Source organism: Larus michahellis, chromosome 1, assembly GCF_964199755.1.
Source record: "Larus michahellis chromosome 1, bLarMic1.1, whole genome shotgun sequence".
Classification (NCBI taxonomy): domain Eukaryota; kingdom Metazoa; phylum Chordata; class Aves; order Charadriiformes; family Laridae; genus Larus; species Larus michahellis.
In genome coordinates, this window is record NC_133896.1 from 111,401,399 (window position 1) to 111,428,342 (window position 26,944).

The following is a 26,944-nucleotide window of genomic DNA, read 5'->3' on the forward strand; positions in this document are numbered from 1 at the left end:
AGGGCATTGACTGTCTTGGTACTTTAAACCGTGTTGTTGTTGTCGTCAGTGATGCAGCTCTATTAGTAATGACGATGGAGAAATTTCAAGATAGGCTTTGCCTGTGTTGCTGTCTTCAGTGGAAACTGTGGTGGAGGCAGGTTTTATGCTCATTTAGGGTTTATATCTTTCCCTCAGTGCTGATGAAGGTATTTGTTATGTAGACTCAATATTTATTTTTCAGCTACTTAAGTTTACAAAAATAGTCTGGAAAGTGTTTTTTCCCCTTTCTTTATGATTATGTAATAATATTACCGAAGGGTAGCATACAGCCAAAATAGGTACTCTCTAGAGACTTCAAGTACTTATTATACAACCCATAAACTTTATTGGAGAAAAAAAAAAGAAACTTTCAGGCTTGATAGTCATTACAATTTAAAAGCTCGGCAGGGATATTAACTGTGTCTATGGCTCTTAATCCATGGACTATTCAGCAGTTACATATGCATAAGGAATCTGTATGCAAGATCCTCATGAACTTTATTGAGAAATGTTTCTATGAGTCAGCAGCTGGAGATCATTTCTCAACCAACCTTTTTTTCTTCCCTCCTTGTGACTCTGCCCTTGCTATCTGTGGTTTCCCTCCTTTGACTCCACATAATTATTGGCAACCCAAATGAAAATGCTTAGTTTTAAGCTTGGCAGTTCTTAGTTCTTCACTTGCTAGACCACAAGTCAAGTAAACTATAAAAAGGAGAAGATGTACTTGCCTGCTTAACCTTCAAAGCCATGAGGTCAGTGTGACTTCCCACAGCACATAATAGGAAGCACAAAAGTCTTGGCAAGATGAGGCTTTTGGTTCATGTTACAGTTATGTCAGTGGAGCCATTTTAAGTTGTAATTGTCAGTAAAATAATTTCTTGACTATTTGTAAGGAAAGGTCAGCTGTTTTGAATCATGTTGAGTTTTGCGTGAAACATATTTCAAATTCTATAAACTCAGCAAAACAATCCTTTGTCTTACTTGCTTTAAGGAACACATTACTTTGGCATCTTCTTTGAAACTTCTGTTGTCATAGTCCTTATTCTTCCTATCCTAGGCATAGACTATAATTATGATTTAAGTAGAAAAAAATGAATGATTAAAGATTGTTTTCAAATGTTGTATCTAGATGCAACATCAGGTATACCTTTGCTTTACAACTACTTCAAACGCAGCAGAATTTAACTAGTGATGCTTTGTCACCATAGAAAGCTTGCTTTTAGCCTTTTATCCTGAAAGAAATCTTTCGGAGGACAGCAATGGGGAATGCAACAGAGAATCTTGAAGAGAAGGGAAAAGCGTAACTGGTGGCAATTACAGTGAAGAGGAGAGAAAGAAAACAATGTATTCCTCACTGGCAATTCTTCTAAACAGCTCCAAGCTCTGGGATGTTATTTAATGTTGACATTACAATAATGCCCCAAACACGGCAGGTGTTGAATTGTTTACCTGACATGTAGTCAAACCTGTCCCAAGTTTTGAAATGTTAGTTTGCAGTTTAAAGAGCTGGGATTAGACACCAATTCAATGAAAGCTGTTGAAACACATAGATAATTTCTCTAGTAGTTTATGTCGTTGATTCCCATAGCTTTGTTTAAACAACATTCCCCAGTCATGACACTAAGATTTTGCTTGAAGCAAAGTACCTGCATAAATCCTACTTTGGATTGGGATAAGTGGGTAATATGCACATAAAAGTGGGTCACAGCAGCATAATGTATGCAGCTTGATTTATCTCCACTAAATGCCGATTTTTATTTATATGCACACATATTTATTTTTTATATATATACACACACACACATACACATCACACGTATTGTGATACCCCATTGATTAATTATAGAACGATATGATAAGTTGCATTTAGAATGCACCTGGGAATGCTCCCCTACAGCCGTGCTATTGAGGCAAATCTCCTGGAGTCACTGCTAATAGTCTTTCCAGGATCAAAGGTTGAAGGTCACCTGGCTAACAAACCATGAAGGTTAGAAACAGGAGCATCAAACCATGAGAAAGGATGGATCCTCAGCTTCGCTTGGGGAGAGCGTTAGCCTCAAGCCATGGAAAGTCCCACAACGCTAGGCCTTAATAATGTGCAGTTTTATGCCTGGAAAAGCCATTTCAGACTATAGCTGGAGTTTTTTAAGCTAATTATTTTTCTCTGCTTCTCGACTCAAAAGTAATTTAACTCTTCTCCTCCCAGATTTGGAAGAAAGAGAACTGGCAAAAATGTCAATATATTATAAGTATCTTGGAAAAAAAAATAATTGGGAAATAATTTTGTCATACAACAGTGACACATGGAAACTCCATATGGCATTTGTAGATGCCAAGATTTTTTTTGCCTGGACTTTGTTGTCTTGAAAATAACCTGGGTGTGCTGCAGCTAGCTGAGCTTCATGAAGCAAAAATATTTAGAACACATGATTATTTACTCTTTTCAAATTATACTTTTTGAGATATTCAAAAAGTCACTAGTTCCTTAAACTACAAAAGAGCAAGTTGTTGTGGCTTCTTCACCCAGACATGATCCCAGAAATCAGTTTGGTGTCAAGGAATGCTTCGTATAATCGAGACTAAAACAACACTTATTTTGCAGTTCATTTCATAGTACAAATTAGCAGAACCTGAGTCTAGAGGCTTTGAAGCTGCTAATTAGGTCTTTGCAAATGTGAGGTTTGCATTCAGTGAGACACTTAGAAGAAGGAAGGTATTTCCAGCTTGTATCATTTCAGGATCGCACTGAGTGGTATTGCAAATTGTCACGTTTAAATGCTGCTAGGGGCTCCTGCAGAAGCACAGAAATACAAGAAGCAATTTTGACACTAGTTTATAGTAATCTGTTAAAATGTAGTGTACATATTTGGTAGGCATAGTTAGATTTTGTAGTTTAGGAGTCACATATTAAAAAAGTTGAATTTGTAAGATGAAGTTGTCACTTGACCATTTAAGAGATTAGCAGTTAAGAACATTTTAAATACTTAACATATTAGTATTTCTCTTTACTCTTTTACAAAGAAAATCCCCATTGTCGCCTCTAAAATGTGAATGGTGTTATGTGAGTTAAATCATTATTTTATAGAATACTGATTATCTATACAGGCTCAGCAAAGTGCCGGCTTTCAACAGTAGTGGTAAATTTAGGTTTAATAAAACTATTTCTTTTACAGAGTGCATCAGCTGATGTTTCTGAAGATGTAATTACAATGCAAATACAATGTAGTCTTCAAAGTATAGGATTAGTAAAATAAGAGTTGTACTTACCCAATTCTTTAACTTTCAGTGCTTAAGAAGGCTAAGTGTTTAAGAAATGTGTTAGATAAACTTATGCCTCTCGACTTGTCAAACCTTCTGAGATTATTAATGAAACATTTTTGACAGTGTAATTTATAGTAATAAAGACATTAAGACACACTTCAACTTGATATGGACATGCATATTTTATAATTCAGGAATCTTTTATTCCCGTTTTATAAACTGGATAGAGACAGACTCGGGACAGATTCACAGAGGTGTCTGGCATCTTAGTAGCTGTCTTGGATATGAGTACTCTTGATCTGATCATGGTAACCCAGCAAGAAAGTGACAGATTAACATACTTGATTTAGAAAATTAGCAGCTGAGATGGTTTCCAGGCTAGCAGTCTTTCTTTCAAAATGTCTATCTCGCCTTAAGATTTCCTTTTCTTTAAGCTGTCTTGATCCAGGAGCCAAAACTTTGTCTAAAATAACTTTGCCTTTGTTTTCTTCCCAAGCAATCAGTCACAAACTGTCTCCTTTAAATAAAATGAACCTTTGTCAGTATGACCTTATTTTCTGCAGCAGAAACTTTGCCTCAGAAATCAATTTTCTTCTACATGCATACTCACAAATGGCAATAGGGCTTACGTTTTTGCTTTGCTGGGAAGAAGGAAGGGAGAAAAATAGAAGACTGCAATCAAAGTCTGTATTTTATATTTGATTTTATATTAGCCATGCAAACATAAACACAGATTTTTAAAGTCTAAATATAACATTTGAATGTATTTTGCAAAAGTAAACATAAATATGACTCTTATTCAGAATATTACAGATTGACTATTACATCAATTAAACATATTCGGTGGAAGTGACAAATGTTTTTCATGCTTACTAATCCTTTCCTAAGAACGGGAAATGTTCCTTTGTAGGTTAATCAACTCATTGTTCATCGGTTTAGTGATGTTCATGAAGGCAGGATATGTCCCCATTTGGACTAATAATATTTTTGGCTTGCTTGGTCCCTCGGGCCAGGTAGGCTAAAACTTTAAAACTAGTCAACCTTGTGCTATCAGACAGCAGACTAAAAGCTCCAAAACACAGAGATCTTCAGAGTGTTGGGACATTGTTGGTAGCCTCTTCTCCCTTTACTAGCTCCAGCATTAGAGGCTTTTAAACATGGAGCTGGAAGCCTTGGTGGTAGAAGTCTGAAGAGAGTAGCTTTCTTCAGAGAACTTGACTCTAACCACTGTGGCATCTCAAATCTCCAGCTCTAAACTGGAGGTGACAGCGGTACCTCCTCCAGCTTGGAAGTTTTTTGGGGAAAAACGTATCAGTTCAGATTTGCAGACCATCCAGCAGTGGTGTCTGCGAGTTTGTTGGTTTTGAAGAAGTATGATTCCTCATCAGCGTTTGATGTCTACATACCTCAGACACTTTGGACTTCAGTTGCTATCAGGCAAAGCCGCTTAGCAAAATTAAGCTATCATTAGGGTCATGTTTGGAATATGTATTAACAATGAGGAGAAATCAAACATTGCATAGTTACTTTTTAACTGAATATCATCTGTTCTCTGCAGTGGGAGAACACTTTTATATGGTCGTGGAATTAATGACTAAGACGTGCCTGGGGAAGCTGTAGTAAGATCAGTTGTGCTGCTTCAATTCTACAATTTCCTAAGTTTCAAGTTTATGTCTTTGTGACCATAAGACTATACAAGGGTCTTTTTACTTGAAAGAATTTGTGGTGTGGGAATCATCTTGTAACTGCATATTTTTTTTGGTGCTACTGGCTAAAATGACTGATCACAATGTTTGTTGAAAGAATGTGTATCTCGCTGCACTGGCTTAATTGGGATTCAGGCAACAGTTTGTACTGTTTTTAATGCTTGTTCATTATCACTTTATTTCTACTCTCTGTAGATGCCTGCAAAGCATAAAGACAGAGGAATCAGACTTTTCAAGTGATGGCTTTCATCCCCCTAAAGCGATTCCTGAGAATATTGGAGGGATGAAAGAGAAACTGTGGTGTTTTCATCCCTTCAGACGTTCTGCTTTCCTCCCCTCCCTGCCTCCCCCCTCCACGCTATAATTTCATCTCCTCCCTTTCCAGCAGCAGCAGCAGCAGCAGCTGTAACCCAGCTCTGTTGGGCCCCGAGGAAGCTCTCCCGGAGGCGCCGCCACACCTCCCTGACCTCCGCGGGGCTCCAGCCCCAGCTGCAGCAGTTGGGGGCTCTTCTCAAGGCCAGGTTTTCCCTGTGGTTGAACACTGCATGAGACACTGGCTGGATTTTACTGAGCGTCCTTGCAATGGGAGATCTGGTTCTGTTTTCCTCAGATATCTGTTTTCAGTTTTTCTGGTAATAAAAATACAAAAGAAATCAATTGCTTCCTTAAAAGGAGCCACAGACCGGACCAAATGTGTGCTCTCTCTCTCCTCTCTCTCTCTTTTTCTTTTCTCTAAAGCGCTTAAATAAAATCATAAGATAAACTTACCTACCACCTTACAGTACCCCTTAGCACAGTGACCTTTCACCAGCTAACAGAAGCCTGTGCAAACAGAGTTTTCACAAAGATGCATCTCAGCTTTGTTTTGTTTTCTGCTAACTAAACTTGAAACTCTTAACGACCTGAACCAGTGAAAAAAAATACCAGGAGATTTTGGGCTTGATTAGGAAAAATTTGCAGTTGAGAAAGAGGTTTTTAAATGAAGAAAACACTGAAAAGATCCTTGCAAAGATTAAACTTTCTAAACATATGAATAATTAAATAGTAACTGAATTGGTGTAGGAATCGAGGATTTATCATCAGTTGAGCCGTTTAGTTGGAAAACCAAAACCAGTTACAGAAGAAAGAAAAAATGATAGTTTTGTTTTGTGAAAGAGAAATCAAAGAAAAAACTGACACTGCTTCCAGTATTTTTAAAAGACATACTGTGTTGATAGTATAGTATTAGATATGTTGTGCTATATTTTAATCGTGTACTAGTTCAGTCTGGGCTACACCTTTCTTCACAGATATAAGCCAACTGCACAAAGTGCAGAGCATCCTTTGTCCCTGTGGAAGAAAGATTTTTTCCATTTCTCTCATTGAGCAACTTTTCTTCAAAACAGACAAACATTACAGTGGGAGTCACGTGCTCTGCTCTTTACATTTCAGTGAGAGCAAAAAACCAAACTCTGTAAGATGCCCATGAAATCAGGAGTCTGTAGAAATGGATTATTTTTCCCTCTTCTCATCTTCAGATACTGGTAGGCTAGGGAAACCGTGGTCTCAGGTACCTATTTCATCATTGTTTGCTGAATGATAAGAGGATTCCAAGCAATCCAGTATTCCTGAGTTTAGTGAAAAGTGGCACTTAACCTGTATCAGATCCTCAGCTGATGCAATTCCATTGAAGTCCATTTTAGTTACTAGCAATATACTACTTCCAGGGATCACTTAGTGCATATTATGCGATATTTTCCACTGCAATTATATTAATATGTCCTGTAATTTCAGTTCAGCAGATCTATTGTATAATAATAATTTTTAACTGCAACTTTCAAATATTTATAATTGAAATATTTTTCTCTAAAATTAATATCGTATCATTACTTTCACCTTGGTTGAATGATGTATGTAAGAATGAACACAAAAGAGAATCAATATAGTCATTAACTGACTCGCCCACAGGATATGATAAATGAGGGGTCAGCTTAAATTCAACTAAATTTTCTTTGATACGATGTCATCAGAAAAATCTTCACGTGCTTATAGCATTTTTCATCAAATGATCTTTTTCTTCTTACAAATGGCCTTTATTTTCAATTATAAGAATCTTTATAATTGTTCAAATTGTGGAATTGGAGTCATTCAGATTTATGAAATACACAATTTGTATTCATATTACTAATTCAGATTATGAAAAATATACTGACAAATTCAGCTGAGTGGCATTCGGAAGGACTTGGAAGTGGTCTACTTTAGTCTGTTTTTCTACAGAACAAGGTTTCTGTTAACAGTCTGCATCTGTTGGGTACCCTCTTCTAGCATCTTCTGAATTCACTTGCTAATCTTAACCAAATCTTAAATAAAGACGGAACGAGTCTCAAAGCTACATCTGAACCAGTGGACATGAGATGTAGTTACATTTTGTATGCATATTAGGACAAGATTTTGCCAAACACCAGCTTCTGTCTTTTGGTTGCCTTAAGAAAGATACCCATGGAGGGAAGCTGCAAGGAAACCAGGGAAGGTTTTGTCTAGGACTGTGATTGGGATGACATGCGGGGCAGGACTTTGAGACACACTCAGCCTGAATCTAGTCAAACATAATTACGTTCAAGTTTCAAGCTGATGAGAAAAGCTTAAATAGGAGCTTACCTAGGGAGCCTTCTTAGGCATGAGTGCCAATCAGTGTAAAACTAGTTAACCTCCAGTCAGTACTTCTGGGAGATTTTTGTAATTTATTTATTTCATTTTTTTACCCAGTCCACCTTTCATCACTGAACATAACTTTCTTTATGTTGTGTGTGTCAGTGCATTCTTTTCTGAGACTAGATGCATTTTCAAAAATATAGCAATTTGCTATAGCCATTTAGAAAAATAAAAATTATAGGGAAAACATCTTAGATTATTTTGAATTATATTATTTCTAGTGACAAATGTTTCTGTTTTCATTGCTCAGTACTATGTAGCTAAGAAAAAGGTCTAAAATGTATAACCATTTTTGAAGCTTTTGCTGAAGCGCGCTTGAAACAGTCTTAATGTTAGATGTAAGCTCTTTATCACTGACTTGCTTAATGTTTCAGTTCTGTTCAGTTTTGAGCACTGACATATGCTTACAGCTTATTTATCTCCAGTGTTATACTTTCAAGATCATATCACATCTCCTTGGTCACTCTCCAGTTGTAGAACAAAAACAACAACACAAGTTTCAGTTGAGTTAGATAAACTGTAAAACTTGAGTAATGGGAATGGTGTGGTAAATTCAGTACTGTTTCTTTCATTGTAAAGTTTAAATTTCCTTACTATATTTTGAGGCAATTTTTTTTTCTATTTGAAATATTAAACAAATAATGAATGTAATAAAGCAATACTGTTCTGCTTTGTGTTGCTTTACTTTCTAACCAGTGTTCAATGTCAGATCAGACTCTAGCTGGATATGTTATTTGATCCAATGTGTTAGTTTCTTTTTTCATTTCTAGCACCTTCTGAAATTACAGTGTTTTTCCAGGAATTTTCTGTAGTCTGGTCTCCTAAAATGAAAGATGATTAATAATATGCTCAACATGCATTTCTTTCTCTAGGTTCTTGTGTTTTTGTTTTGTTCCTGTATCTCCTTTTTCCATAATCTTTCATACTTATATTCCCAGCAAAATAAAATAAATTTGAAGTCTGTAAAAATCACAGAATCATAGGACGGTTTGGGTTGGAAGAGACCTTAAAGATCATCTAGTTCCAACCCCCCAGCCATGGGCAGGGACACCTCCCACTAGACCAGGCTGCTCAAAGCCCCATCCAACCTGGCCTTGAACACTTCCAGGGATGGGGCATCCACAGCTTCTCTGGGCAACCTGTTCCAGTGCCTCACCACCCTCAAGAGTCAAGAATTTCTTCCTAATATCTAATGTAAATCTCCCCTCTTTCACTTTAAAATGTTATCCCTTGTCCTATCACTCCACACCCTGATAAAGAGTCCCTCCCCATCTCCCCTGTAGGCCCCCTTTAGGTACCGGAAGGCTGCTAAAAGGTCTCCCCAGAGCCTTCTCTTCTCCAGGCTGAACAACGCCAGCTCTCTCAGCCTGTCCTCATAGGAAGGGTGCTCCAGCCCTCTGATCATCTTCGTGGCCCTCTTCTGGACTCACTCCAACAGGTCCATGTCCTTCTTATGTTGGGGGCCCCAGAGCTGGATGCAATGCTCCAGGTGGGGTCTCACCAGAGCAGAGTAGAGGGGTAGAATCACCTTGCTTGACCTGCTGGCTATGCTTCCTTTGACACAGCCCGGGATACAGTTGGCTTCCTGGGCTGCAAGTGCACGTTGCCAGCTCATGGTGAGCTTCTCATCACCCAGCACCCCCAAGTCCTTCCCCTCAGGGCTGCTCTGAATGCATTCTCTGCTCAGCTTGTATTTGTGCTTGGGATTGCTGTGACCCAGGTGCAGGACCTTGCACTTGGCCTAGTTGAACTTCATGAGGTTCGCACAGGCCCACCTCTCAAGCCTGTCCAGGTCCCTCTGCATGGCATTCCTTCCCTCCAGCGTGTCGACTTCTCCACACAGCTTGGTGTCATTAGCAAACTCGCTAAGGGTGAATATTGTTAAATGTTTTTTATAACGGAAATATTGAATGTTTTTCTATTTTGGGCTGTTGTTTGGTGGAAGTTTAGTATACTGGTTGAAATAATCTGGGACACACCTAGAAATATTTAATATCATAATACGATGAAATTCCAAACTAGCAAACCTTTAGACATAGCATGCAGTTCTTTTAAATTCAGTAGTAGTAATAATGCATCACTGAATTGTGAGCCACTGGTTGTTTGCAATTGATTGGTTATGTGTACAGATCTGGTTCCCAGCTCTGTGTCTCAGTAGCTTGATCTTCTGATACACTGTTACGTGTTATATTCTGCTCCATGTATTTTGTTTTAAAGGTTCATTGGCATGAGCTAAAGTTTTCAACTTGAGACCTAACCTGACTGTAAGTTTCCCCATTGACTGGGTAGAAAAAGTGTTGCTGAAGGACATTTGATTAGCCTTTTGACACATCTGCTGTGCTCCACTAGTCTGTTGCCCATATGTGGCACCCAACAAGGGCTTGGGGCTGCTGGCCCCACTGCCGTTGAGCTGGGGCACCCCTGGACTGAGGTCTTGGCCATGAACAGTCAGAGAGGGACCTTGAGGGCACCAGGGCATGCATGAGTTTGGAGGGGGCTGCTGGTGGCCACCTCAGGGCTCAGGCCACGTGCTTTTACCGGCAGCCCATGGGAGCATGCAGTGCTCAGATTGAAGCCAGGGCATCGTATTCCCTGTTGGATTTTCTGTGCTGGATAGCAGTCGTCCTAGCCTGTAAGGATAAAGCATCTACTTCTGACTTTTATCCAGTTTGACACATTAAAATTTGCTGAGGAACTCTGCTAGAGGCACTTGAGGGCCCCAACAATATGGAACCAATCACACTAGAAACATATGATACGTATAATGTTGCTTCAGAAGTATTTTTTATTTCCTGCCCAAAGCAGCTGCACCAACACATTTAATGAAGTTAGGACAAACAAACAATTGGGGTTTGCTAAAGATTTTTTTTCTTTTTTTTTGAGCTGTCACTCTCATAATGTTGTACTTTAGTTCAGTGATATTAAAGCTGTGACCTAGCCAGCAATGATATACTTGGGAAACTTTATACAAGTAAATCTGACACAATGCATTCTTAGTCATCTGTGCTTCCATTTTCAATTCATTGCTGTGGTGATGAATGTGTCTCTTACTATACGAAGCCTAATTTCCTGATCTCTAGTTCTATGGGCTTTCTGGTTTTGCTTTTTAAGGATGGCATAACTGTTTCCTGCCATTTGCTATTTAGATCTTGTTCTGTATCTACCAACACACCAACTGAAGTTTCTGATAAGGTTATGTCTTATTGGGCAGTTTATCTCAAAGGTCTGGTTGGTTTTTGAACATAGATACATGATTTGGTCCGTCTTTGCAATCTTGATAGTCTTATCCATCAAAATTTTGATGTGGTTTCTTTCATTATTTACAATGGCATTGTTATAATCATATTTGTGTAGTTTAAAACATATCATTTTTCAGTGTTTCTACATTATTGCTTTGGGCTCTGTGCTTCCAGTTAAAGCTCTAATTATTTCAGGAGTTCCCATGGATCTATTGAAGGTCCTATTTTGTTTCAAAATTACTGCCTCTAGCTAGTAATCCCCATGCTCAATGTACACCATATTACAAATTGACAGTATCTAGAGAAATCTGTAGATCCTTGTAAACCCAAGTACCCCTTGCTGTGTTGTATGATTTCTTATCTGGTATTAATTTTGCAGAGCTGAATTCTGACAAGATAGAAGAGTTATTGATTGTTCTCCTCCTCGGCTATTTCATTTCATCGTAGTTCTATTTCGTCTGGAGTTTGAGTTCATAAACTCGGAGTAATTTTTGACCCTGTGCTTTCTTTTGAGGCTGACATTAATCACACTGAGAAACGAGATTCCCAGCTGGAAGATGCTAAAGAACTACTAGAAACTATTAAATTAACTTACCACTAGTTTATGAATCTTTCCCAGTTTCAACTGAGAATTGTTAAGATGATTGGGACATATGTGTATGTTTCATTATGAGCTAGATAGTAATTGCTAATTCTTTATTTGTGGCTCTTTCTCCCGTTTCCCTGAAGTATTCACAGCTGTGCTAACAGAACCCTGCGTACAGTCAATGGGAGCATTTTGCTGCTTTAACAAGAAAGGACTTCAGCCTAATATCAAATTTTCCAGGCAGATGCTTACATGCTCCATCATTTATTTTCTTAAGGATATGATTTTGAGCGGGGAGTAGTCAGCTCAGGTAAACAAAGAAAGGAGGAACACCTGTTGTACGGCTTCTCTTCTCTCCAAGGGACAAACTTAAAAACCTCCTTTGTAGCACGCATTTCGTTATGCTGCACAAAAGCAGTAGCTCTTAGGAAGAAGGGCCTTATAGAAAGAACCCCTGTGATCTAATAACGAAAGACAAAAACTTCCCTGAAGTGCATACTTCTACTTAATATGAATTAAAGAAGACGTTCTTTCGATTAAAAAAAAAAAAAAGAAAAAGTTGCGTTGCAAGTGAGAATTATTTGATATCTCTGGGTAATTCACTGTCTTAGAAGGTTAATAGGAAAGGGAATTCTGGATAGACTTGATTTACTACTTCTCTGCATGGGTATATATTTGGGATTCAATGACGCTTGTAACTTGCTGTAAATTTATTGTAGAGCTGCACTGATTGACATGGTATATTTTTCAACTCTATGTCTTTTTACAAGTCAGTGTGAATATTTGTTTACCTTGCCATTCACCTTTTTGTTTCACTTCAAAAATATCCCTCTACTTTACTTACTAAATTACTTTCCTGTTAGGCCACAAAGATTTTAACTGTAAACTACGACAGGGTTTAAAACTCTTTTTAATCATTGAGCTTCTCCACAGGATATGGCATTGTCAGGTCTTTGCTTTGTGCAGAAGGCAGGTTTTAAAAAAAGGACCTTGAATTCTTGCAACATCAGAGAGACTTTCTTGCTTATATAGCAGTTTTAATAGGCTTACTTAGTGTGCCAGTGTATTAGTGCAAGTATGTCCACTCTTTCTATAAACAAGCATTGACATACATTGATTTAATATTATTCTTCATGCTGAGCTCTGCAGATGGACCGGTAAAATGTAAATGACACAGCTGTGTTGCAGCTATATCTTTGACAATTCAGAGGATGACTTTGCATATACAGAAAAGCAAGGGAATGAGAAAGGGCTTTCTCAGCTCTCGAATTGTGTACACGCTGTTCAGTGTTCATTTTTACGGTAGTTTTAATTTCAAATCATGTGACTGCAAGGCTGGTGGGGTCCGCGTGTTGAATTAGTTCCTGCATTTTCGTTCTTTGTCTGTAGTGGTCATTAATGAGGGAAATTCATCACCTTTCCGAAGTTCACTGCTCAGCTGAATAAAAGAAGGGGTAATTAAGCCTGGTGGGTTTCTTGCTGTGTTCCAGTTGTACAGTAAAGAGAAAATGAACCCAGTTCTTTGCTACTATTTGGGGGGCAGCTACTTGAAAAACAGCTGCATAATTCAGCCTCAAAACAACCTTGCAGCGCTAAAGTCATAGAAGCAGCAACTCCAGGGGTTAACGCCTAGAGGAGTGGGTGTACTCTCATAGAGTTGATTACAATGATTAGGGGCTCATTGCAAGAAGTCCAGTGGAGTTGGAGGATTGCATGGGAAGCTTGCATAACCAGTTCTTCAACTGTACATGGTGATAGTTGCTGTTATTTAAATGTCTTGATAGTAGTTCCCACAGTAATCAGAACTCTCTTGAGAAACATGCAAGTTCACTTGGAAGAAAACTAAATAAGAGAGCCTCTAAAAGAAAGGAAACTTCCTAAAGTAAGGTCAAATTCAGAGCTTGCAGTAAAAAGAAAATGCGAAATATTGGTGTGAAGAAACCTATGCCAAATAGTTCTTACGCATGTGCCATATTGAACATAGTCAAGATGACTGGTGAGCACTTTGGAATAAGAAATTTATTTTTGTATTTTCTGGAGAAAGTTTGCTTGTTGCCTTAGAGAATAAAATTCTGTTATAAATCTGCTTGTCCCTCTTTAGCAAATGGCTTCTTGTCCTAATTAATCATCGTGCCTTATACAGGCTAGTGATGGGTCTGTTATCTACCCCTGCAACTAAAGCAGCTGAGGCCACCACCTGTTAACTCACTTCCAGCACCATTTAATTAGCCTGAATGGCTGTTACCTTTGGGTTTATCTGGCAGGAAAGAAATGGGAGCAGATGCAGAACAGGAGAGAGCTACAAGGGACAGCCCAAGAAGTGCAAGAAAGAGCTAGAAGTCAAGCTGGGGGAGGGTGGAGAGAGGACAATAGATGCATTTGGGAGCATCAGAGTCTTACAGTGCATATTTACTAAATAACAAGATTGAGAATTTAAATGTTCAGTGAGAAATGTTGCTATGTAATTATATTTGTATGGTTTTCTGCATGACTGATCCTATGTAGAACTTCAGCTTTAGAATTCAAAAGCAAGTGGTGCAGACTTAAAAAAAACCAAAAAACAACCAACAAACCCAACAACTCATAGTTATGCTGCTCCAGAAAATTTGCTGGATCTGTGTTGAAGTTGCTAATGCCTGTATTTGCTACCTTCTTACAAAACAAATAAATAAGCTGCAAAGAGGTTGTTTACTAGCAGGATAAAGATGCAAAGAAGTTGTTTATGGCTTTTGCATAACTAGAAGTCCTCATTTACTTTTTACTGAGTTAAAGGCTGTTATGAATGAATCATGAAAATGAAGGGAAGGAAAGGTGTTTAAATAGCATCCACTACTGAGGTTTTGTCAGGATTTCAGTCATACGCACTATTCTTTGAAGACAAAAAAAAATAAAATACTCACTGTTAAATAAAAGCTGTATTCTTCCTTAGTTTAGAAATGTCTTTTTGCACCATGGAGTATTCTGTTCTCATTAGAAAATTGTCTCTTGAGTCTAGTGAATAACATTTCTGTGCCTCTTCATAAGTGTACTTTTTTTTTTTAAGAACCGCATATTGAGTTACTAGAATATACTTACACAGGCTATTAATAAAAAGCATCCTTATGGATTTATTTGTAATTTACTTGTACCAGATCCTCAGATTAAAGCCATTATGTGAGAGCAAATGCTTGTCTTTTCCCTTTAGCTTAAACCTTTCTTAACTTTTAGGAAGAGGCAGCTGAGCAGTGTAAACTTTTAATGAAGAACTTCTTAATTACTTGTGGAGACTCTAGACTGATGAAAATGGTCATAACTCCCTAAAGTTATCCAATTTAAACAAGTTAGCTGTCTGAATATGAATGTCTCCAGAAAGTTGCTCTACTAAGTCTTATTAAGAATAAAATAATATTTCCTTTCAGGTAATATGAAACTTTGTTAAGGATATTCTCCAGACTAATCAGCCATATGCTACACAGGCTTCTGATATAGACCTCTAAGTGTTTAGGAAGCTGTGATAGTCTAAGGGTGGCCTAATTATTCACAATTCTGCACGTAGCTTGAAGTTTTTCCTTTTTGTTCCTGATCTGAAGAATCTTGAAATTCTTGAAAGCTTGTCTGTATTTTTCCAAATAAACATATAATTTTAGATAGTATTTCCCTCCGCAAAAGTTTGTTCTTACAGATATATTAATTTAACTGTAGCTGTCCCTTAGATATTATCCTTACTTACCTGTACTTGGATAGCATAAAAAGTTTTGTCATTATGAATAACCAAATGAAGAAATATGATTAAATCAAATATCCCTTAAGACATATTATACTGTGTTTCTGCTGTAATTCCAATCAAAACCTAGAATAAATCAAAATACTGAAAAAACAGGCTACTAATTTATGTCCTCATCTTAGCTTGTGGTTTGATGCAGTCAGAGTTGGGGTTTTTTTCTGATGTCTCTTCCTGAATTCCTCTAGATCGCTAGAAAGGAATCAATGGGAATTGATCCAATTTGTAGAACACAATTCTAATATTGATAGTAGTTTATATTCATTTGCTTCACCCTAATCTTTTATTAATGTTCATTTGCAAAATGCTGTTCATGCTTTTTCCTCCCAATTTCGTACCTCCAAGCTGCTGCTGATAATGGAATTTAGAGAAACAGAACAAGAAATAATGAAGTTACATATTTTGGAACTAAATAAGGCAACAGTTACTATTTTTGTAGTCATGTTTTTCAGTAGATGACTTTAATTTCAAGTAAATTATGACCTGTGTAGAAACTCAGATACATGAGCTTCCTACAGTAGTAAGTTGTGTCTGTTTAGGTCTTTTCAATTTTTCTTTCTGTCCTCCAGGAGGATGGGCCAGGGCATCAATACTGAATCATTTGGGGACTTTTAAGGATGCATCATCAATAAAACGTGTCATACAGATATATCTCCCTAGTGCAAAAGAAAGAATAACCAATGGCATCACTGTCTGTTACCAGTGGAAAAAAAAAATCACTAGTGATATTTCTATGAATAGCAGAGCCATGGTTAAAAGTGTGTTTAATATAATTTTTAAGGTTAGGATTACACAAAGCACTTGAATGTAAGTAGCTGTGAAAATAAATGTGTGTGTCTGGTTTGAGGTGTTGTAGGAGCTAAGAGAATGAATAACAACAGTGAATATTTAGTATTCAGATTTTCTGATCATTTTGAAGAGTTAAATATATGTAAATTAAAGCATGAATGGTGTTTAGTAACTCCTGCTGCAGTCTATAGAATGGAGTAACTTACAGGTTTCAGTGGAAATTTCATTGGAAAAGGTTCCCCGCATTTGCAGAAATCTATGGTGCTCTCTGACTGCCATTGGACCACCAAAATTTGTTCTGAACTTGTTTGATTAAGCCAAATCCTCCTGCTGTTTTGAAGGTGTCATCTCTGCTTGGGCTGCACTGACTAAACTTGAAACCATTCCCCCAGAAATCTAGACCACTCAGTGCTGGTAAACTTAGCACTCTCCTATCAAGTCAAAATAGATGTTTGTTGAGTTTTTTTTTAACGCCTTAAAGTACTTGCCCAACTTAATGAATGGTGGCTCTGGAAATGGCTGTAGATAAAGGGAATAAGATATTTTTCATCATGGTGAGGAGGTTCCCTCTCTCAAATGAGGCCTCTCTTATATGCTCCTGTGAAAGAAAAGTGTAATAGCAACTGATAAGGGAAGACTTCTCCTTTTTTTTCTCTTTAGTAGTCAAGGCTTCGCTTTTCATCTTCCAAAATAAACCCATTTGGGACTATTAAAGAAAAACGGGGGGAGTGGACAATGGGGGGACTCTTTTTACCTTCTTCCTGAGGTTTTGCATACTTCCAGGTAAAAGTAATTTTCTGTTGAATTAAACTTTGGGTTTTGTTTTGTTGGTTTTGGGGATTTGATTTGGTTTCGGTTTTTTTTTTTTTTTTGACTTAGTGAATCAACCAATTACTGCTTAGGTGTCTTTTAAAGTGTAAATTTCACTTCACTGAAAATAGGCTTTTCTGAGCAGCTAGGATATCAGAGACTTTGGTTTAAATTCCTCCTGTCTGATACAGAAATTCAGCCAAGACATTCAACCTTACTGGAAAGTTGGGTTTAGGTACATCTCTCTGTCAGTTCTGTGAAACCTCTACCCCATCATATTAATTTGAACTAGATGAAAGCCCTGTTATAGAGTGATTATGGCATTTCTCTGAGGGATGAGGCACCGAGTTCAGCCTCTGCTTTGACTCAGACTGAACTGTAAATTTTTCATACATAGGTGAATTGTTCCAGGTTGTAGAATTCATTCCCTTCATTTTTTTTGGCACAGCAACTAGTTCAAAAAGTGTAATGATGTAAAATTGTTCATTATGTTTAGCAAAGCCAAGTGGAAAACTGCCTGATCCTACGGCAGGGTAGTCATAGGAAATACACCACGTCTTAACATGGAGGCCCTTTACCTCCCATTCAAGGGAGTGCCTTCACAGCGGTCTCATACTGAAATGTGCCATTTAAGTCAATAGTACTCACTTCTGGTAAATTTTAACGGCGACTCTGAAGCAAAGGCAAGATTCTATCTTGTGACAGAGCTGAAATTAAATTCAGCCCAGTGCAGGGGGCCACAGCCCAAAATGTAGGACTTGGGTGCAGAGTTACCATTCAGTGAAATGGGTAAAATTCACCCCCAGCAAGAACTGAACTTCAGCGATCATCACTAGTGAAAGTAATTTCCAGCCAGAGACCACAATTTAACATTAGTTTCATATCATGTTCTTTATGACCAGGTCAAAAAGCAGCATTTCTCAAAGAATGAGAGAGTGAATAACGTCTGTGTGCTTTTGGATTGTAAATAATAAGTGCATTGTCACTAACAGATACCGGTAAGTATCAGTAGTGTTAAAAAGAGACGAATCATTTCTGTCAGTGGAGGGATGGAAGCCAAGATTTTCACGCCTAAATGGCTGCAAGTAGTTGTAGCCTAGTTTTTAAAGTTGCTGCTCTCATGTCCTGTTAGCTGTATTAAACGCACAGAATTACTGAAATGGAAATTAATTAAACTCCTAAGTGAGCCTTGCTATAGGACATTAGCATCAGTTGTTTTGTGAGGTGTTACGAGGAGGGTTGGCCCATTGTTGGGAATGGTATGTTCGAGGGAGTAACTTGGGTAAAAAAGATCCATTCATTATGCAATTATATTTTGTGTGTGACGCCAGATGTTACACTAACATGTAGAATTCTCCAGTAGCTTTCAGTGCATCCTCCTCCTTCTTCATCATTTTGAGTAGTGTGTGGTTAAATCTCCTAGAAGGCAATCAATCTTTCAAAATGGTGATCAGCAGGTTTGTTGCTTGAAATCTCAGTCTGAGCTTTCTGTAGTCGGTTATAAACATTTGCCCGAAAAAAAGTAGGGACAGCCTCTGCCTCTTAATTTAATAAAAAGTCCCATCCTTCTGTCCTTTACTGTTGTAATTTAAAACTCTCACACAATCAACCCTTGAATGCAAATAAGCGAGCAATCTGGAGAAGCAGAATGTTGATCCAGTCACTCTTACAGCCATTTTCAGAGCAGATTTTAAAGATGTGCATGACATTGGCTATTAGTGAGCCAGCAAAGATGAATGGACCAATAAATGAACATATTTCACTTTTTACATCTGCCAAGATGAAATACCATCTTGGAGTTTGGTTGTTTTTTGTTGTTTGGTCTTTCATTTTCTCAATTTGCACAACAGTATTACAAAAGGCATGCTATCAATTCTTTAATTGACTTTTTTAAGGACATATTTTTTCAAATAAGTCATCATAAGTGGATTGGTCTTGAGGCTTTTGGTTTTCTTTTTGTTTTTCTTCTGTAATTCATTAAAAAGATTTTGGTTTGTAAGGATGCTGTCTCTGCAAGATTCTTTAAAAAACAAATGGAGAATATGAAAGTTTGGCATCACATTTTAAAAATTAGATTGACTGAGCTAGTTAAATTAAGCATCCAGGAAAAAAAATCCACTTGTGCTTTTTTCTAGTTTAATTTCGTACATAGTTGCTTTAGGTGTTTCATGAAACTTCAGAATGATTTTTAGCAGCAAGTGCATTTTATTGAAAAGGAAGAGTTACTTTAGTCATTACAGAAGTCCAGAATATGTTTGTGTGAGAGAGACCAAAACATATCTTTCCTATTCAGGGTCTTTGCAATAATTAATAAATTATCTGACACCTGTCAACAGGAAAAAGCAGCCTATTGTTGTGGGAGTGATATTCTTGCAAAGAGATTTGCTTCTCACAGGTTTGATTTTTTTTTAAAAATATGAATGTTTCTTTTAGGTGTTATCTGTTGGACAGTGCACTATCAAAAGTAAATTAAAAGTAGAATTTACGTTTAATAAACAGTTTGATATTAAGCTGTCTAGACAAGGGTAAAAAAAATCTAGTGATATTGACAACAAATTCCTTTGGGTTGTGCTGTTCTATTCACAGAGCCACTGGGATTTTTGTTTTATTTTTTGCTTTGAATTATTTAGTTCATTATTATGAGTTATCTTCATGGTGCTTTGTGGTGTTTTGATCGGCAATTTATCTTGGGGTCTTAAAACACGTGTTCATGTATGTGTTTAGCTGACCAGCTGCCTTCCCTTTTTTGTTTTTTCTTTTTTTGTTGTTGTTGAATGTGACATTAAAATCGAATGTTTCCTTGCAAGCATCTTTCGTCTCAGAAAAGGCATTTTACGTCTTATGCTGCTAAACTGTTGCCTTTTCATAGAGGGGCTCTACCCCTTCCCCCTGCCCCATCTTCCAGAAGAGGTAGAGCAGCCCCCCCTCCACGCTTGCCAAGACACAGTAGTCGTCGTGTCCCCCCCCCCGGCCCCCGCCTCCTCCTCACAAAGAGGTGAAGTCCCCTGAGTCTGTAATTGCCAGGAGATGAAGCGATGATGGGGAGTGATCACAGTCAATAGCTTTGATTAACAATAAGGTGGAAAATTAGCAATGCTAGCATTCAGCTCCCCTGCCTTCCCGTCCCCATATGCTCACCACAGCCTGCACTGGCTGGTTTGCAGGGTGGCCACCGCGCCTGGCGGGCTGCAGAGACAGACTTGGAGTGGGCAGAGAGGGACAGCGGGCAGAGTTTTGGGGACCCTGGGCAATGCTCCCGGATGCCTTTTGCTGGGGACCACCAGGCAGGCAGGGGAAGGAGGAAGTGTGGCGTGCGCTGGCACTGTGGCTCTTGCTGTCATGTGTGGATTTAATTGTGTCTGGGCGTGTTGTGATCGAAATGGCAACTACTGTTACTCCTGTGACCCCATCAGCAGCTCTGGTGTTGTTTCCGACAGACTCCGACGACCTAGAGAGGGGAAACGACAGCGGGACACCACTCCCCACCTCTGATAATGGCGACAATTCGCTGGGCTACACAGGTAGAGTGCATCTTTCCAAAATATTCCTGACTGCCTACTTCTGCCTCTTTCCACCTACATCTGCCATTACCACCTGTACACGGTTTTTTAATCACCTTTGCTAGCTAGCGCTCTTTCACCGTCACCCTAGAAGTTCAACGCTGTTAGTACTGTCGGGAAATATTATTGTGCCTTTTAATTAACCAAGATGACTTTCTTTTTGTGTGTGTGTTATAGTACATTTCAATTATTTAAATGTTTAAAGTACGTTCTGTTGTTGAAACAATGCACCCATTATTTTCCTTCGAACTGTGTGTATCAGTGCGTGAGGCAATATATCATTTCAGAGCAATTTTTTGAAGACCAAAGGCAGGGATTTTTCCATGTGTTTATTTTGGTGGGTTTTTTTGCTTTGTTTCTCTTGTAAACAAAAGTAAAATATATTGCAGCCAGGCAAAAAAAATCCCAGTGAAACTAAAATGTGATTGGAGAAGAATCTGTTTCATTGGTTCCTGCTGCACACAAACTAGAGAAACGTGTCTCTAGGCCAAATACGCAAAGCCACAGATAAGCAGCACCATACGGTGTGTTGCAGCAGCGATCTCTGGGGGACCCAGTCCTGCACCTCTGCTGCACGCTGAAATGGGACCCAGCTCCAGGAGTCACGCTGCTGACCACAGCCTGGGCTCAGCTGCAGAGTCCCCGAATCTAGGGTTTTCGTGAACTGCTGGTGGTCCAGCATGGTGACAGACTCTAGGTCTGAATAACTTTTAGGTTGTGAAGGTAAGTATTAATTCTTCTGGTGGCTGCAAACTTTTGTAAAGGGAAGGAAGGGAATGAAGGAGGCAGAATGGCTTCAATGTTTAACTGGAAGATATTCTTCAAATACTTTATCGGTGGGTTACTAGTGCTACTGCTGCTCACATTGTGTAAAATTGCATATAGTCAAGTTATTAACTAAAGCAACCAAATCAGATATTCATAACTAAGACAGTCTTATAGGATGCAAGAAGATAGGCATGGTATAAGACAGAGGGATTAATTTCTTGTCCATTCATAAAACTTCAAGTCTGTTATACACCACTTACACTGATTACAGCTTTCATCGTCTACCCCTCGCAATCATCCCTGCATGTGGTTTAAAACCTTGATGCATAATTTTATTCCAGTTTAAAATACTTTTTTTCTAAAAAGGTAAAAAAGCAAAGCAATACAAATTTCCCCTTAGTCGAGAAAATAGATGCCACCTTAGAAAAACATAGTGTGAACCCTGCTGCACGTGAATTATTTAGATTTTTCTACCTTCTGAATTTTCCTATTAGTTTTTTTCTAAACTCCAAACCCCTTCCCCACTCCGAGTTTGGCACATCTATGCTCCCTGATGCATATGGGGTCATCATATTGACAAAATGAAAATTAATACAGTTTAAAGAATGCTTTTCTTTTTGTAACTTACTGTAAGTTAGACATTTATTTTCAGAAAACGGGTCTGGGAATGGTGATCGCAGAGTCCTGTGTTTAAACAGCCACTAATTTATTTGGGACCACGACTCGGACTCTATTGTTAATAAAGTCGCTTAGTTTTACCTACAGAGGAGCAATCGCTTCCCCTCCAGCCCTCTCACCCCTCCCTGGCCTGGGGCAGGTGCCTGACAGGCAGCTTCCCACCCCTGCCAGCCTCCCATCTGCCCATGGAGGTTGGAGATGGGGCCCTGCACACACCCTCTGCGAGCTCCCTGAGCCATAAGAGCAGCGGGGGTGACATTTCAGGGGGAAACACCATCGCCTTTTCCCAAGGGCGTCTGTCAGAGAGAAGCTGGAGGCTTGGCGTGGGACCTCCCATGGCGAGCGCACCGGGTGGGTGAGGGCAGGCAGAGGGTGCCAGGGCTGCAGGGCAGTATTTAAGGCATAGAAGGCAGCATTTAAGACAGTAGCTTCCCCTCTGAGCATGGGGACGTGGGATGACTTCCCGAATAGAGCACAGACCCTCCTGTATCCGTCCAGCCATGCGGATCCGTCACCCGTACCAAGGTGCTCACATGCATCTGGGCACCGCGTCCAAGGGGAGGCCTCTGCGGGGTGTTGCAGCTGTTTAACCTGCCTCTCAGAGACTAATGGGGTCGTTTGGGAGGACTGACAAAATCAAACCTTGGTCTAGTCATTCCCCAGAGGCTCCGGATCTTAACTCTAGGCTGTATTTTAATAGGCATTTTCCAAGCAAACACAAAAGTCAGGATCAAGTTAGAAGCAAACACAAGCTGAACAAAAATTAAAACCGAGAGGATGGCTGGTTTTGTTTAATTGGAGTTTTTGTGCCTCTATTTGAATGAGCACTGAATAAAGGAAAGACCAAGTTTTTAATGTTTAAAGATTTAATTGTCCAATATTTTTTCTCCTCTATGTAATAGTAATCAGTAGCACTATGTGTGTATACCTTGGTTTATATGGAAAAGCCCTGGGGTATTTACTAAAATTAGTCCAACAGGTTTCTGTAGTAATCAGTATGGATTTTAAAAAATAACATTGGCTGTAATACAATCTTATAGGTAAAGTTACCTTTTTTCCTAATTTATGGGCCCATTTATGTGTGCCTAATATGGAGTTCCTAGATTTTACAGAAGTATTCTTAGATCATTTTTTGTTCTCTCTTACCTAGAGAATTCCATTCTCCAAAAGGAAGACCATTCCAGAATCTTGTTTGTACTGAAAATTATCTGACTCCTTCTTAAAATGACTCAGGTGAAGTCCAGAATGTCTGGACCCATGGGCAAAAAAAAAAAATAGCAGTTTGTTTTTTAATCCTGTATTTATCTTCAGGTGGTGTCTGAACGGACAGAAAGCAAACAAGATAATAATTGCTGTCATACAGTAGGATCATAAATTTTTACCCATACTAAGAGCAGTGATATTGTCAATAGGGCATGTCTTCCTTCCAATTCCATATAAGCTTAGCTGCAGGGTAAATAGCAAAGCATTCACTGGTTTCAGAGTTAAAGAATATACTTTTTTCCTACATATATTTCTTTCGATATATGTTTTTCAGGATTAATATATACAGCTCTTTCATACTGCTCTTTAGTGGAGGTATGTAACTTCCAGGGAGTGTTTCAGTGTGTTCTCCTGAAGTTCACTTTAAATCAGGAGATTTTGGGCTACACCATCAGGTTCTGTTGCTTCCACTGTGGATGCGAGCAGTTGACTTGAGAAGTTAGCACATAATGAACAGGAAACATCAGTTTCAGGGGCAAGAGAGGAGTTGCTAACCTAAACTATTTCAGATACAGATTGAAGTTGTTGATAAATTTCAAGATGGTTGTTATGGGAAAGTGATGAACTTGTATTTGACTTTTCATGATTCTTAGTACGGTACAGGACAAAACTCTAGATTTTTTATTTCCCTCATCAATATGCTAATGTGGTATCCAATACATTGTTGGACTTTTTATAGATCATCAGGTTTTTATTTTCAAAACAATTATTAGTTATTAACTATAGATCAAAATGGGGAGGTTGTATGTGCATATATATGAAGGACGATCACAATTTGAAAGTATTTGTAATGTAAATAAATAGGGGCTGAATAAAAAACAATGAAGAAAGGAGGAGGTGTAGCTACTCCCATCCAGTCACTGAGGATTGTTCCATATGCATGACGCTGAATCAATCCAGATATGTCTAGCATCCTTTTTCCTACAAAAAAACATGACAAATTTATAGGAAGGTTTTCTATCGTATACTTGATGTGAGAGAAATGCTAAGAATAAAAAGCACCTGAAAGCTGATGTGACCACCTAGGTAGCATATCAAAGATGCTAGACATATCTGGATTGATTCAGCAAAGGCTTTAGGGTTAAAGAAACCCCAACAACTTTTAAATGTAACTCCGTCAGTTTAAAGAAAGGAGCCAGGAAGATTACCTTGTCTGCATCTTCGCAAAAGACCAACTCTATTCTGTCAAGGCCAGATTGTAAAATAATTGCATAGTTAAGATGTGTAATAATAAAAATCTAAATTACTATTTTAACTATGTGCATAAAGAACAGGCCAGATCACAGTGACATTCAATAGGATAAAAGCATATGATTTAGATACTTTGTGTTATGTTTAATTTACCCTAAGGAAGACGTCCACAGTGGTTTTCTGAAATGCTCTATAACCGTGCCTGTTTCTCTCTGTACAGACTTTCAGGGAACTTTAGGTGACTAGCAGTGATGTAGATATCTAAAGACAATTGCAAGCAGTCTCTCCCCTCGATCAGTTTGGATCCTGATTCTGAAAGGAGAACCAGGTGATAGGAACTGCACTGGGGAATATAACAAAATCTTTTCTGGTGACCAAGGGAAGGTAGAATTAAGTTCTTTGTCAAGTGTAGGCTGCAGAGATATCAGACAAAGAATATTGTTTGGACAGTTATTTTACAGTGGAAAGAAACCCTTAGGTTACCTATCATTATTTTATTTCATTAAAATCCTGGTGATGAGTACAGGGACAGACCGAAAAGTAAGGGAAGCAAGAAAAAGATCTAGGAGAGTTTCCGCTGTATATCAGAGGAGAAATATGGAAAATCATCCAAACAAGATATTGGAGGAAATCAGGAGATAGAGAATTTGGAAAAAGGCTCATAGAAGGACAGCTAAAAAGACTTATAGAAGGACAGCCTTAAATAACATCAGGATTTCCAGGAGAAGAGCTTGTGGTTAGTGGTCAATGGGAGAAGATGATGTGCTGAATGATGTCCCCTAGTGCCCGAGAAGCTTTGAGAACTGCAACCCTGCAGCAGGGAGTGAGGAAACCTGAAGAAGAGCGTAGGATAAAACTGTCTTGAGTAAAACTACTAAATGTACTTTTCTGTTTAAAATTTACCTGTAAAAGCAGATTGTCAAGAAAAGAATAAAGTAATTAATATTTCCACATCAGATTTCACATGTAGTTTGCGAGCCTGATTAGTAAACGTTCGTTCAGTCTTAGCTCACGGGCTTTTTTTCTTTCCTCCCCAAAATAGTTCAGGGGCAGTAAGCATCAAGTACGAGCCTCAGTTATTTTCCACATAATCAGTGGCTGCAGAGTAATCTCTAAGATTGCATTGTGCTGTGCTATTGAAGTGTGCACATGCATTATATTCCAGGAAGTAGCACATTTCCTGTTAAATCAACTGTGACATAAATATCGGGGATCATTTAACAGATCACAGAGTATCGCTTGTGTTGCAGAGACCAGAATGATGGCTTGTTAAATTAACACTACACAGTCAAACATTTGCAGACAAGGATCACCACTCCTCATTAATTAGATTCAGGGCTTTTTAAAGGAATCTTTCCAAATAAACTTTTTTATTCATAGTTTTCTCAAAAGACTCTTCCAGTATGCAAAGAAATCCCGCGGTTCCCACTTGTGACCCAAGTTAGCCTTCGATTTTTTTCCTTTGGTTTTAATCATGAAATCATTGTGGTAGTGTTCCTTTGTACGACAAGGGATCCCATCCCTTTTACTCACATTACCTTTCTTTTTTACTACTATGTTGTTATGTTATCAGGAGAATTGTTCGTAGTGGATCACTGCTTGTCCCATGTCAAATGTGACAGATTGCCCTTGGTGAGCACTTCAGGAAGCAAAGGGGAAATCTCTCTTCATTGCAGGGCCATTTCTAAGACATTTCTTCTATTCTAGTAATTATACATAGGTTATCCTATGTATTTATAGAGTGCTTGTTTTGAAAAGTGGTAGTGCTAAAAACACGTTCAAGAAAACACTTCTAAGACTTCTTTGACATCAAAGGTGGAAGTCTACAGTAATACTTATCATGTGAGAAATGGAGTATTTTTCAGCCATTTCTTTTCTAACAGATTAGTAGAGGTGGTAAATGCACATGCAGATTTTGTGGCTGAGAGGAAGAAGTGAGAGGAGAAAAAGCTACAATATGCGATAGGATACAAATAAGAATATTATAAAGAAGTAGCTGCTATTTGATTTTGCATTCCTTCTAAATTTTCATTTTTAGTTTAAGGATTAGTTGGAAAGAATGAGTGATCTTGGGAAAAAACCACATGAAACAAAAGCAGAGTTTGGCTAATGGGATGGAAAAAGTGGTGAATGAATATGTAGGCTTTGAATATTTTGGGTTGGGAGGATGGGAAGCAGGTAGGTAGCAATGTCTGAACAAGTATTCCAAGTAAGCTATCAGCATGTGTCATATTGCACTGAGCTCATCATGTCCAACAACCTGAAGAGAAAAACAAATACTTGTTTGCATCGCAGAACCAACACACGTCTGACAGAGCCAAATGAATCACTAGATTAGATACCAGGACCATTAATTTAGTTGCAGTTACAGATCCTTATTTCTAGCGGTAATATCTAGTAGACTTCTGCTTGACTTTTACTTCTCAGGATACGTGCAAAGCTAGCAGTTAAGACCTTTTTCCTAGGCTTTCTCTTTGTTTAAAACTTGCCAACTGAGAAAGGGTGCTTTTGAATCACTGGGAGAACAAACACAGAGCCCCAGGATACCAGTTTTACAAAGTTACTTCTTAGAGTACATCTGCACTCTAAATCCAGGAACAGATGGATACTGTTATGCTTAT

At 38.5% G+C, this 26,944-nt stretch overlaps 1 protein-coding gene across 5 annotated transcripts in view; it reads left to right on the top strand.

The window, feature by feature from the left end:
- Positions 1 to 26,944, top strand: part of ROBO1 (roundabout guidance receptor 1) — a 537,087-nt gene that overhangs the window by 137,195 nt on the left and 372,948 nt on the right. For 4 of the 5 annotated variants that reach the window (XM_074599346.1, XM_074599356.1, XM_074599386.1 and 1 more), the window contains exon 2: positions 20,301 to 20,384. The exons of the other annotated variant lie outside the window; for it this stretch is intronic. In XM_074599346.1, coding sequence (XP_074455447.1) covers positions 20,301 to 20,384 — 84 coding nt within the window. The remainder of the gene's footprint in view (positions 1 to 20,300; positions 20,385 to 26,944) is intronic. 5 annotated transcript variants of the gene reach the window in all.